Source organism: Nansenia antarctica (assembly GCF_963989245.1).
Source record: "Nansenia antarctica genome assembly, chromosome: 6".
Lineage (NCBI taxonomy): Eukaryota > Metazoa > Chordata > Actinopteri > Argentiniformes > Microstomatidae > Nansenia > Nansenia antarctica.
The window spans coordinates 23,767,024-23,780,174 of record NC_137676.1 but is presented as its reverse complement, the minus strand read 5'-3'; the positions used below and the strand labels follow the sequence as shown (position 1 = coordinate 23,780,174).

Genomic DNA, 13,151 nt, shown 5'->3' with positions numbered 1-13,151 from the left:
GGTGGAAATGTCATTATTTATGTAAAGGAAAACACAATATTCAGGCACCAGATGACCATTCAAAATGTAATGTAATATAATGCAATATAAGGCTCTCAGGCATTCTGTACTTTCAATTATGTATTCTCCTTGAGCAGTCAACATCAACTATCAGCTATTTCGCTAGCAAACACGAAAGCTAACTTATTTGCGAAACAGCGCCCCCGCCACCACGTCGGCGCAATGCCGCAATTGCAGTTAGAAATGTTGTTGTTCAAAGGGCCGGTCCAAGTGTGGGGGTGGGCCGTGTTCGGCCCGCGGGCCGTAGTTTGGGGACCCCTGTTCTATATATAGACATATATTGCTTGTTGACAATAATGCTGATAAGATAGAAAGAAAGAAAAAAAACATTTTTGCATGCAACACCTTGGTGCATAGTGTTACTCTTTTACAATGGCTGCACATGAAATAACAGAATTCTCAAAACACATGTAAGCAGATGTGGCCGAGGGGCCAACACCAGATTCTGTGGCACTGAACACAGGAGAGAAATAATGGAGACAATTTACAATTTACCACTCACATCTCAACTCCCTGTACACTGAAAACATCAATTAGCCAACCTCAGGCAGTCTATGGTGGGGGCACGGGCGATCGAGGGCCTCAGGCAAGTCCCTACAGGGCCTAGTTGGCCCTCGTAATGCCCTCCTCTCTCCCTACAGGGCATAGCTGGCCCCCGTAAAGCCCTCCTCTCTCCCATCTTCCTCATGGTGGTGTGACAGTGGTTGTTATGATGGTTGTTGTTGTGGTTGCCACGCTACCGTAGCTTCCTGGTTAAGACGTCTCAATGAACTCCAGAGCCAAGTCGTAACAGAAGCGGTACTGCTCCTGTTCACATGAAAAACCCCAAGTCAACCACTAGTGTTAAACGTAACCATGTTTGAACCACTAGTGTTAAACGTGACCGTGATTGAACCACATACGCACGTGTATGTACAGTATGTGTGTAACAGTGAGTGTGTGTATGTATCTGTCTGGGTGTGTGTGTGTGTGTGCTTGTATCTGTTTGTGTATGTGTGCGCATGTATGTGTGTGTGCACATGCCAGCGTGTGTGTGTGCATGCAAGCGTGTGTGTGTATGTGCATGCTAGCGCACGTCTATGTGTGTGCACATGCCAGCATGTGTTTGTGTGTGTATATGTGTGTCTGTGTGTGTATGTGCATGTTAGAGTGTGTGTGTGTGTGTGTGTGTGTGTGTGTGTGTGTGTGTGTGAGATGGTGACTCACAGGGCTGTCTACCATGTTAGGTTTGCTGTTCCTCAGACTCTTGACGGCGTGGAACACATCCACCACACTCTGTCGTTTGATCATCTCACACACGATGCTGATGGCACAGAACATCCCACTACGGCCACCCCCGTTCCTGAAACACACAACCACAACATTAGACCCCTCCATTCCTGAAACACAACCACAATATTAGACCCCCCCCCATTCCTGAAACACCACCACAATATTAGACCCCCACCCCCGTTCCTGAAACACACAACCACAACATTAAACCCCACCCATTCCAGCATTAGACACCCACTCCCCTCCACAGAATTAGCCCCATACCACAAGAATAACAATATAATAACTTGACAAATATCCTACTTTGCCATTCCTGTTTAAGAGAGAAGATAAATAAAGAGGCTTTTCCTGCGACTGTTCCAATTATAGAGTGTCTTCTCCACTCCAAAGGTGTGTGTCTGTGTGTCTGTGTGTGTGTGTTTGGGGGGAGCAGGGTGGGGGGGTGGGGTGATGTTCTCCAACTGCCAGACAGATGACAGGTGGGTGTGTGGTGGTGAATGCCAAGAGATGATAGAAGACGCACATGTACATATTTGTGAGTGTGTGATTGTGTGTGAGTGACTGTGTGATTGTGTGTGTGTGTGTGTGTGTGTGTGTGTGTGATTGTGTGTGTATGTGTGTGAGTGATTGTGTGTGTGTGTAAGTGATTGTGTGTGATTGTGTGTGTGTGTGTGTGTGTGTGTGTGTGTGTGTGTGATTGTGTGTGAGTGATTGTGTGTGAGTGATTGAGTGTGTGTGAGTGATTGAGTGTGTGTGTGTGTGTGTGTGTGTGAGAACACTCACAGGCAGTGTATGATGGTGCGTCCCTCTCCCTCCTCACACTCCTGCTGCCACTTGTCCACCTGCAGGATGAGTTTGAGGAAGGAGCGCTTGGAGGCGGGGACTTCTCTGTGTCCGGCCCAGCCCAGGTACTGGAACTGTCTGACCATCAGGTAGCCCTCCTGAGGCTGCGCACAACAACAACAACAAACATCAGCAATGCTACGCTAGCTAGCTGTCAACACCTGAACAAACATCAACAATGCTACCCTGGTGGAAAACTAGCTCCTTCATTAACCTCGCCAGTGCATGATCACACAGACATTAGCGATGCTAAGCTAGTTTAAAATACTGGGTACGAGGGTTGCCAACTTTTGCGCTGCCAAATACAAGACAAAAGATGGCGTGCCACTGCATGGGACGGGGGTATGTTCATCCAGACTTCCCGGCTAATACGGGACAGTTGGCAACCCAACACATAACCCACGCTCATGTTAGCAATGCTACGCTAGGTTGAAAATGCTCGGTACTCACTCTGGTGAGGTTGCATATCCTGAAGAGACGGGTGATGACATCACAGTCCATGGAGCAGGACATGCACTCCACCTGGACAGGGCCGTAGCGTAGCAACCCTTCCTCTGGCCAGTACTGAGGACAGCCCTGCACACACACACACACACACACACACACACACACACATAAACACACACACTGGTTAATACTGTAACACACACAACCCTTTAACTTATCTCTTAGCTAGGGTTCTGATTTTGGGTTAGGGGGGGGGGGGTCATGGTTAGGGGGGTCAGGGGTCAGGGGTCGTAGTCAGGTCAAGGTGCTAGTTACCTGTGCCAGGTCGATCTCGTTGAGCATGACCAGGGAGGTGCAGCCGTAGTCGTAAACCAGCCGCCAGAAGTCCTTCACCGTGTTGGGCAGAGGGTGCTGCGTCACGATGAACGCTGCTGGCTGCCTGTAGCTCTGTACAGCAGGATGAGGAGGAGGAGGAGGAGATGGGGAAGGAGGAGGAGGAGGAGGAGGAGGAGGTGGAGGAGGAGGAGAAGGAGGAGAAATATGGATCCTCTGACATCATCACATCCTCTTGCAGACACAGACGGACAAGTATGTTACCCTGGTTACCGCTAGGTGAGGGTCTTATGATCTGGGTGGAGTCGTCATGACCATGCAGAGATGAGAGTATCATGTACTTTCATGTGTGTGTGTGTGTGTGTGTGTGTTCTATCACCACAACAACCATATTGTTGTTGTTGTTTAGCATGCGTTTGCATAGCAACCTTATAAATACACACATGAGGTCAGCTGACGTACCACTTAATAAGCCATGAAACAAATCCAGTATAATAGAAGCAGTAATTACCTGGTATTCTTCTGACGGCTTGGTTAGAAAAAGTCCAAGAGTTTGTGAGGTTACCCTCCAGATAACAAGCTCATCACCTGACAAAACTGTCTCTGGTCTGCGCTCCTGAAACACCACCCCCCCTCATCTCTACACTCTAACAATGCTGTAATAACACTAACAAGTGTAATAATGTTGTAATAACATTGTAACAACTATTAGTGTAGTAATAGTGCTGTAATAACTAATAATGTTGTAAGTAATGCTGTAATAATGGTAGTAAAAGGCCTGTCTGACAAGCTCAACTGCGTGATGATGCACAGTGTCGTATAGTAAAGCACCACACTACTGTTTTACACTACTGGAGTAATATTATAATATAGTATAACACAGTAGCACTTACCTTAACACTAGCACTTACCTTAACACTAGCATTACCTTAACACTAGCATTACCGTAACACTAGCATTTGGAGACGTACTATGGGACTTTTTAAATTTGTTGACCCTAACCCTGTTGTAACTAGGGTTGGGTACCGTTTAGGTTTTATCCGGTACCGGTACCTAACCGATACTTTAAAAACGGTACCGGTACCAAAACGGTACTTAATTCGGTACTTTAGATTTTTTAAAATGACATATATATATATATATATATATATAATAATAACACGGTCGACAACATTAAACAGCTTTTCACTTTTTTATTGCTGAGGCACAATATATATTAGTTAAATATACACTCAAATTAAAATAAATGAAAATAAAACTCCTGAGCCTTGGGGTGCCTATCGTTCTAAACCCTATCGTTCTAAACTCGCTCTGAGAGCCTCGCAGCGCACACTGGGCCCGACGTCATAAGGGGAGCAAGTCATTTGATTGGACAGATGCATTCCACGAGTGGTGATCAGAATTCCAGAACGAGTTTACGGAACGCACCCATAAGTCGAGCGTCGGGTTATGCCAACCCGCTAGCGGAAGTTGCTATTAGCAACCTTCTCGTTATCCTTCCGTACTCGCTGCTTTCACTGAGTGGAAATTTAACAGGCGATGTGACGTCACGAGTCACCAGTTGACACCGGAGCGAGATAGAAAAGTACCGAAATGAGGCACCGAAATCTCCTTTGCGATTCGGTACGGGTACATACCGAATGTAAAGTAACCGGTACCTACCGGTACCGATTTTCGGTACCCAACCCTAGTTGTAACCCTAACCCTGTTGTAACCCTAACCCTGTTGTAACCCTAACCCTATTGTAACCCTAACCCTGTTGTAACCCTAACCCTGTTGTAACCCTAACCCTGTTGTAACCCTAACCCTATTGTAACCCTAACCCTGTTGTAACCCTAACCCTGTTGTAACCCTAACCCTGTTGTAACCCTAACCCTATTGTAACCCTAACCCTATTGTAACCCTAACCCTATTGTAACCCTAACCCTATTGTAACCCTAACCCTGTTGTAACCCTAACCCTGTTGTAACCCTAACCCTGTTGTAACCCTAACCCTATTGTAACCCTAACCCTATTGTAACCCTAACCCTGTTGTAACCCTAACCCTGTTGTAACCCTAACCCTGTTGTAACCCTAACCCTATTGTAACCCTAACCCTAACCCTATTGTAGTAGTTTAAATTCTTTAATGTCAAATTATTGGGCGGCCATTTTGTAGAATGATCCTGTAGTCTGATGATCAGGAGCAAGGCTTAATAATAATAATAATTTTGCCATTTAGCAGACGCTTTTAATCCAAAGCGACTTACAATTACGAATTACAGGGACATTCCCCCTGGAGTAACTGAGGGCTAAGTGCCTTACTCAAGGGCACACTAGGGCCCAATCCCAATTCACCCCTAGCCCTTCGTTTTCACCCCTATGGCTCGATTTGCGCGTTCACGTTTAGGGCGAGGGCTGTCTCAATTCATATTTCATCGAGGGCTAGGGGTAAGGGGGAGGGCTAACTATTACTTCGTTTCGAGCGATTCCAGGACCACACTAGCTTCGAAGGGCTAACGGTATGCTACCCCTTGATACCAGGATGCATTGCGAATCATCTACAAATATAAAATCCTCAATTTTGGCCGCCATTGGCTACAATCTGTAATTTGGCTCTACAAGTGTTAATGTCATTTTATGAAGTTTTTATATGTTTTCAGGCGAGAAAGTAACCATATATATTCACAAAATGTGTCCAGTTTATCAAAATAACCCGTTTATCCTATACTACGGAGGATGTTATCATAGTGTTGTTAGCATAGTGTTCGCGAATGCTATGCTATGTTGTGATATCATGTACTAGTTTTCACTGAATAAATCGCGATTTCTTTCAAAGAAGGTAGCAGGTGTTTATGTCCATGTCAAGGAGAAGGTACGTTATGACAGTAGTGTGTTTAGGACATAAGTTAAGGATATCAGTGTTGTACTTTAGCCTGTGGAGACGCGATAGCATTAGCTCCACACGGATTTAACATTAACAGTAGTCATAGACACTTGTAGTAGTAGTTGTTGTATAACAAGGTGAATAGTGAGTTAACATGTTTATTAGTTGTATCCCTTCCTTGTTGTAAAACGTGTTGTTGTTGAACATGTCTGTGACTGAAATAGACTAGATACTACGGAGGATGTTATCATAGTGTTTGCGATGCTAACGGCCGCCATCTTTGCTATCTCCTCCGGTCACAGATGTGAGAATTCGCCGGCAACACAACGCGTCACCCGTACCGCGTCTAAACCACTGTTGATGACGTAGGCGCCGTGAAGGGCTGTCCCAATTCATAGGGCTTAGATTTCAAGGGGTAGGGCTTGTGACGTATTCGAAGGCCTTGCCTTCGAATCGAGTGACACTCGAAAACGAGCCATAGGGGTAGAAAAGGGAATTGGGATTGGCCCTAGTAGTGGTGTGGTTTCAGGCGGGATTTTGAACTCACAACCTTACGATCACAAGTCCAACTCACTATCCACTATCATACTCATCAGCTTCACTGCTTGTCTTGCAATTGAATGGTTGAATGGTTGCATGGTTGAATGGTTGAATGGTTGAATGGTTGAATGGTTGCATGGTTGAGTGGTTGACTGGTTGAATGGTTGAATGGTTGAATGGTTGAATGGTTGCATGGTTGACTGGTTGAATGGTTACCTGGTTGAATGGTTGAATGGTTGACTGGTTGAATGGTTGAATGGTTGAATGGTTGAATGGTTGCATGGTTGAATGGTTGAATGGTTGAATGGTTGCATGTTTGAATGGTTGAATGGTTGCATGGTTGAATGGTTGACTGGTTGAATGGTTGCATGGTTGAATGGTTGAATGGTTGACTGGTTGAATGGTTGCATGGTTGAATGGTTGAATGGTTGAATGGTTGAATGGTTGCCAATGTAAAGACCTGCAGGTCACACCTGAGTGAAGCTGTTTCTGACCGTTCCTCTACTGAGCACAGAAATCTACACCTGGATTTGTCTCTAGCCTTCTGTCTCTATTGTACATACACATAACATTATAATAATAATATATAAGCATATATTATATTATATAATAATATAATAAGCATAATACCAGTGCATTTGGTAAAGCTGAGTGTGTGTGTGCGTGTGTGTGTGTGTGCATATGCGTGTCTGTGTCTGTGTGTGTGTGTATGTACAGTGTGTATCTGTATACTGTGTGTGTGTGTGTGTGTGAGTGTGTGTGTTATGTATGTGTGTGTGTGTGTGCATATGCGTGTAGTGTCTGTGTGTGTGTGTGTGTGTGTGTGTGTGTGTGTGTGTACAGTGTGTATCTGTATTCTGTGTGTGTGTGTGTGTGTGTGTGTGTGTGTGTGTGTGTGTGTGTGTGTGTGGGTGTGTGTGTGTGTGAGAGAGACACAGTGGGAGACACGTACATCCATGAGGGCGGCGTTGACGTAGTTGCTGCTCTCCCCGTCGATGGTGATGAGGAAGGGGAGGCAGCGGTCGGGGGGCAGCATGTCCATGAAGCGGTTCTTCTCGTGGTTCCTGGGGAGCAGCGCGATGCTGCAGTCCTCCGGCTGGGGCTGGGGGGTCACCGAATTCAGGGTCTAGAGAGGGGGGGGGGGTGTCAGTCTGGAGTAGAGTAGGGGTGCTGGGGGGAGTGGAGAGGAGAGGACAGACAGAGAGGAGGAGAGACAGAGAGGAGGAGAGACAGAGGAGAGGAGAGACAGAGGAGAGGAGAGACAGAGAGGAGGAGAGACAGAGGAGAGGAGAGACAGAGAGGAGAGACAGAGGAGAGGAGAGACAGTGGAGAGGAGGGACAGAGGAGAGGAGAGACAGAGGAGAGGAGAGGAGAGGAGCGGAGAGACAGAGAGGAGGAGAGGAGAGGAGAGACAGAGAGGAGAGGAGAGACAGAGAGGAGGAGAGACAGAGGAGAGGAGAGACAGAGGAGAGGAGAGACAGAGGAGAGGAGAGACAGAGAGGAGGAGGCAGAGAGGAGGAGAGAGAGAGGAGAGGAGGAGAGACAGAGAGGAGGAGAGACAGAGAAGAGGAGAGACAGAGGAGAGGAGAGACAGAGAGGAGGAGAGACAGAGAGGAGGAGAGACAGAGGAGAGGAGAGACAGAGAGGAGGAGAGACAGAGAGGAGGAGAGACAGAGAAGAGGAGAGACAGAGGAGACAGAGAGGAGGCAGAGAGGAGGAGAGAGAGAGGAGAGGAGGAGAGGAGAGGAGGGACAGAGGGGAGAGACAGAGGAGAGGTAGAGACAAAGGAGGGGAGAGGAGAGACAGAGGAAAGGAGAGGAGAGACAGATGAGAGGTAGAGGAGAGGTAGAGAAGAGGAGAGGAGAGTAGAGGAGAGGAGAGACAGAGAAGAGGAGGAGTCATACCTGGAACTCGTCCTTGAGGTGAGAGGAGTTGCTCTGGGAGTCGATCCTGATCATGTCGTAGTAGGCGGCCTTGAACTCGCAGGCGGGGATGGCTGTCTCCCCACACAGACACGCCTCCAGGATGGCGTCATGGATGAAGATGTACTGCTCCTGAGACACACACACACACACACACACACGCACGCACAGACACACACACACACACGCACATACACACACATGCACACACACACATACACGCACGCACAGACACAGACACAGACTTCAGCACTGGGAGACACTCTTGTACACACACGCATGCAAACACACACACACACACACACACACACACACACACACACGCACGCATGCATGGGCAGACACACACACGCGGATGGTAGATGGCGTTAGTCAGAGGTGTGTGGGGGTGGGGGGGTAGTCACCTCGGTCTGTACCATGTTGATGCGGCGGGAGCGCAGCGCCTTGACGCAGTTGTAGATGTCGACCACGCCCTCCCGCTCTGCCATGTCCAGCATGATGTCTATCACCATGTAGCAGCCCGTACGCCCCGCACCCGCACTGAGGACAGACACACAGACAGGTGAGGACAGACAGACAGGAGAGACGGACAGGTGAGTACAGACAGACAGGTGAGTATAGACAGACAGACAGGAGAGACAGACAGGTGAGTATAGACAGACAGACAGACAGGTGAGTATAGACAGACAGACGGACACACAGGAGAGACAGACAGGTGAGTATAGACAGACAGACATACGGACAGACAGGAGAAACAGACAGACAGGAGAGACAGACAGGTGAGTATAGACAGACAGGTGAGTATAGACAGACAGACAGACAGGTGAGTATAGACAGACAGACGGACACACAGGAGAGACAGACAGGTGAGTATAGACAGACAGACATACGGACAGACAGGAGAAACAGACAGGTGAGTATAGACAGACAGGTGAGTATAGACAGACAGGAGAGACAGACAGGTGAGTATAGACAGACAGGTGAGTATAGACAGACAGAAAGGTGAGTATAGACAGACAGACAGGTGAGTATAGACAGTCAGACAGACAGACAGGTGAGTATAGACAGACAGACAGGTGAGTATAGACAGACAGGTGAGTATAGACAGACAGACAGGTGAGTATAGACAGACAGGTGAGTATAGACAGACAGACAGGTGAGTATAGACAGACAGGTGAGTATAGACAGACAGACAGGTGAGTATAGACATACAGGTGAGTATAGACAGACAGACAGGTGAGTATAGACAGACAGACAGGTGAGTATAGACAGACAGACAGGTGAGTATAGACAGACAGACAGGTGAGTATAGACAGACAGGTGAGTATAGACAGACAGACAGGTGAGTATAGACAGACAGACAGGTGAGTATAGACAGACAGACAGGTGAGTATAGACAGACAGACAGGTGAGTATAGACAGACAGGTGAGTATAGACAGACAGACAGGTGAGTATAGACAGACAGGTGAGTATAGACAGACAGACAGGTGAGTATAGACAGACAGACAGGTGAGTATAGACAGACAGGTGAGTATAGACAGACAGACAGACAGGTGAGTATAGACAGACAGACAGACAGACAGGTGAGTATAGACAGACAGACAGGTGAGTATAGACAGACAGGTGAGTATAGACAGACAGACAGACAGGTGAGTATAGTCAGACAGGTGAGTATAGACAGACAGACAGGTGAGTATAGACAGACAGGTGAGTATAGACAGACAGACAGACAGGAGAGACAGACAGGTGAGTATAGACAGACAGACAGGTGAGTATAGACAGACAGACAGACAGGTGAGTACAGACAGAGAGACAGGTGAGTATAGACAGACAGACAGACAGGTGCGTATAGACAGAGAGACAGACAGTTTGTGGTGTTGTTGTGATTGGTGGATGTGTGTCAGGTGAGGGGCTAGGGTTAGGGTACCTGCAGTGCACCACGATGGGCCCAGCGCTGGGCGGGTTGGACAGCTTGACGCGGCGTATGAAGGACAGCAGGCCCGTGGCGTGGTACGGGACGCCGTGGTCCGGCCAGCCCGTGAAGTGGAACTGCTTCACCTCGCGCAGCTCGTTACACCCCCTCTGAAAACAACATGACAACAGGCCTGGGTCGGGAGAGGAGAGGGAGAGGGAGAGGGAGAGGGAGAGGGAGAGGGAGAGGGAGAGGGAGAGGGAGAATGAAAGGGAGAGGAGAGGGAGAGGGAGAGGGAGATGGAGAGGGAGAGGGAGAGGAGAGGGAGAGGGAGAGGAGAGGGAGAGGGAGGGAGAGGAGAGGGAGAATGAGAGGGAGAGGAGAGGAGAGGGAGGGGGAGAGGAGAGGGAGAGGAGAGAAAGAGGGAGAGGAGAGGAGAGGGAGAAGAAGAGGGAGAGGAGAGGGAGAAGGAGAAGGAGAGGAGAGGGAGAGGGAGAGGAGAGGGAGAGGAGAGGAGAGGGAGAGGGAGAGGGAGAGGGAGAGGGAGAGGGAGAAGGAGAGGGAGAGGGAGAGGGAGAAGAGTGAGGAGAGGAGAAAGGATGAACTCACCCGCTCCAACGTGAAGGTCCTGACCACGTACTCCGCCAGGGGCTCCACCTCCACAAACGTCACTTTAAAGTCTCCGTACACCTCCGCGTCATCAGGCCAGTACTTGTAGCACTTCACCTGCGGGGGGGGGGGGGTAAGCACCACAGTCTCTATGACAACCACATCTCTGCATAGGCTGGAGGAAGGAGGAGGCTGGGGGAGGTAGAACACCAGGGGAGGCTGGGGGAGGTAGAACACCAGGGGAGGCTGGGGGACAGTCACACACACACAGTCACAATTACACACACACACACACACACACACATACACACACACACACACACACACACACACACACACACACACAGTCACACACACACACACACACACACACACACACACACAGTCACTCACACTCACACTCACACACACAGTCACAGTCACACACACAGTCACACACACACACCGCATCTAACATTCTAACATCATTATGACATCATCTAACGACACAGGTACAGGTACAGAGTCACATGACGTACCCGCCCCACCTCCACCAGGTTGGTCACCATGACGATGCAGGCCGACTGCTCCTGCCAGACCATCCTCCAGAAGTCGTACACCGTCTCGTGGACCGGGCCTGGGGGGGCGGTACCACAACCAGCCAATCAGGACACAGTGATCCAACGACCAGCCAATCATAGTACACCAAAATATCAACCTACCACAATTCAGCAAATCACGTCCTCTAACAGTATAAACAACTAACCAATCACAACGCAACATAAATAACCTCTCTAAGTAGTCTCTGGGTAGTAGTGTGACCTCTAACTAGTCTCTGAGGAGCAGTGTGACCTCTGACCTCTCCTCAGGGGCGTCTGGGTCTCACCTTGTGTTGCAATGTAGTGACTTGGCCGCTGGTAACCCTGTTGAAGAACAAACACAGCGACATTAGAATGGCTGGAGACCTCTCTATAACCCCTCTATAATCATCTATAACCCCTCTATAATCATCTATAACCCCTCTATAATCATCTATAACAATCTATAATCATCTATAACCCCTCTATAATCATCTATAACCCCTCTATAACCATCTATAACCCCTCTATAATAATCTATAACAATCTATAATCATCTATAACCCCTCTATGATCATCTATAACCCCTCTATGATCATCTATAACCCCGCTATAATCATCTATAAACCCTCTATAATCATCTATAACAATCTATAAACCTCTATAACCCCTCTATAATCATCTATAACCTCTCTATAATAATCTATAACAATATATAATCATCTATAACCCCTCTATAATCATCTATAACCCCTCTATAACCATCTATAACCATCTATAACCCCTCTATAATCATCTAGAACTCCTCTATAATCATCTACAACCATCTATAACCCCTCTATAATCATCTATAACTCATCTACAATCATCTATAACCCTTCTATAATCATCTATAACAATCTATAATCATCTATAACCCCTCTATACTCATCTATAACCCCTCTATAACCATCTATAACCCCTCTATAATCATCTATAACCATCTATAACCCCTCTATAACCATATATAACCCCTCTATAATCATCTATAACCATATATACCCCCTCTATAAACATCTATAACCCCTCTATAATAATCTATAACCCCTCTATAATCATTTATATCCCCTCTATAATCATCTATATCCCCTCTATAATCATTTATAACTCCTCCATAATCATCTATAAAACCTCTATAATGATCTATAACCCCTCAATAATCATATATAACTCCTCCATAATCATCTATAACCCCTCTATAATCATCTATAACCCCTCTATAATCATATATAACCCCTCCATATTCATCTATAACACCTCTATAATCATCTATAACCCCTCTATAATCATATATAACCCCTCTATAATCATCTATAACCCCTCTATAATCATCTATAACCATCTATAACCCCTCTATAATCATCTATAACTCCTCTATAATCATCTATAACCCCTCCGAAATCATCTATAACCCCTCTATAATCATCTATAACCCCTCTATAATCATCTAAAACTCCTCTATAATCATCTATAACGCCTCTATAATCATCTATAACCCCTCTATAATAATCTATAACCCCTATATCATCTATAACCCCTCTATAATCATCTATAACCCCTATACAATCTATAACCTCTCTATAATAATCTATAACCCCTCTATAATCATCTATAACCCCTCTGTAATCATCTATAACCCCTCTATAATCATCTATAACCCCTCTATAACCCTCTATAACCCTTATCCTCTATAACAGCAACAGCCCAAAGCAGCAGCAGCTGCAGACCTCTCCACAGCGCCTCCTACAGGT

The 13,151-nt window shown here is 46.9% G+C and overlaps 1 protein-coding gene across 1 annotated transcript in view; it reads right to left on the bottom strand.

Annotated features, from left to right (window-relative positions):
• Positions 1-411: 411 nt before the first annotated feature.
• Positions 412-13,151, bottom strand: part of ptprk (protein tyrosine phosphatase receptor type K) — a gene marked incomplete at its 5' end in the record, with an annotated part of 225,802 nt that continues 213,062 nt past the window's right edge. The window contains 13 exons of the mRNA XM_080533604.1: positions 412-867; positions 1,267-1,402; positions 2,116-2,279; positions 2,626-2,751; positions 2,938-3,069; positions 3,467-3,484; positions 7,313-7,486; positions 8,265-8,414; positions 8,687-8,822; positions 10,211-10,365; positions 10,805-10,921; positions 11,323-11,420; positions 11,670-11,706. Of these exons, the coding sequence (XP_080389730.1) occupies positions 814-867; positions 1,267-1,402; positions 2,116-2,279; positions 2,626-2,751; positions 2,938-3,069; positions 3,467-3,484; positions 7,313-7,486; positions 8,265-8,414; positions 8,687-8,822; positions 10,211-10,365; positions 10,805-10,921; positions 11,323-11,420; positions 11,670-11,706 (1,497 nt within the window). The 3' untranslated portion in view covers positions 412-813. The remainder of the gene's footprint in view (positions 868-1,266; positions 1,403-2,115; positions 2,280-2,625; positions 2,752-2,937; positions 3,070-3,466; positions 3,485-7,312; positions 7,487-8,264; positions 8,415-8,686; positions 8,823-10,210; positions 10,366-10,804; positions 10,922-11,322; positions 11,421-11,669; positions 11,707-13,151) is intronic.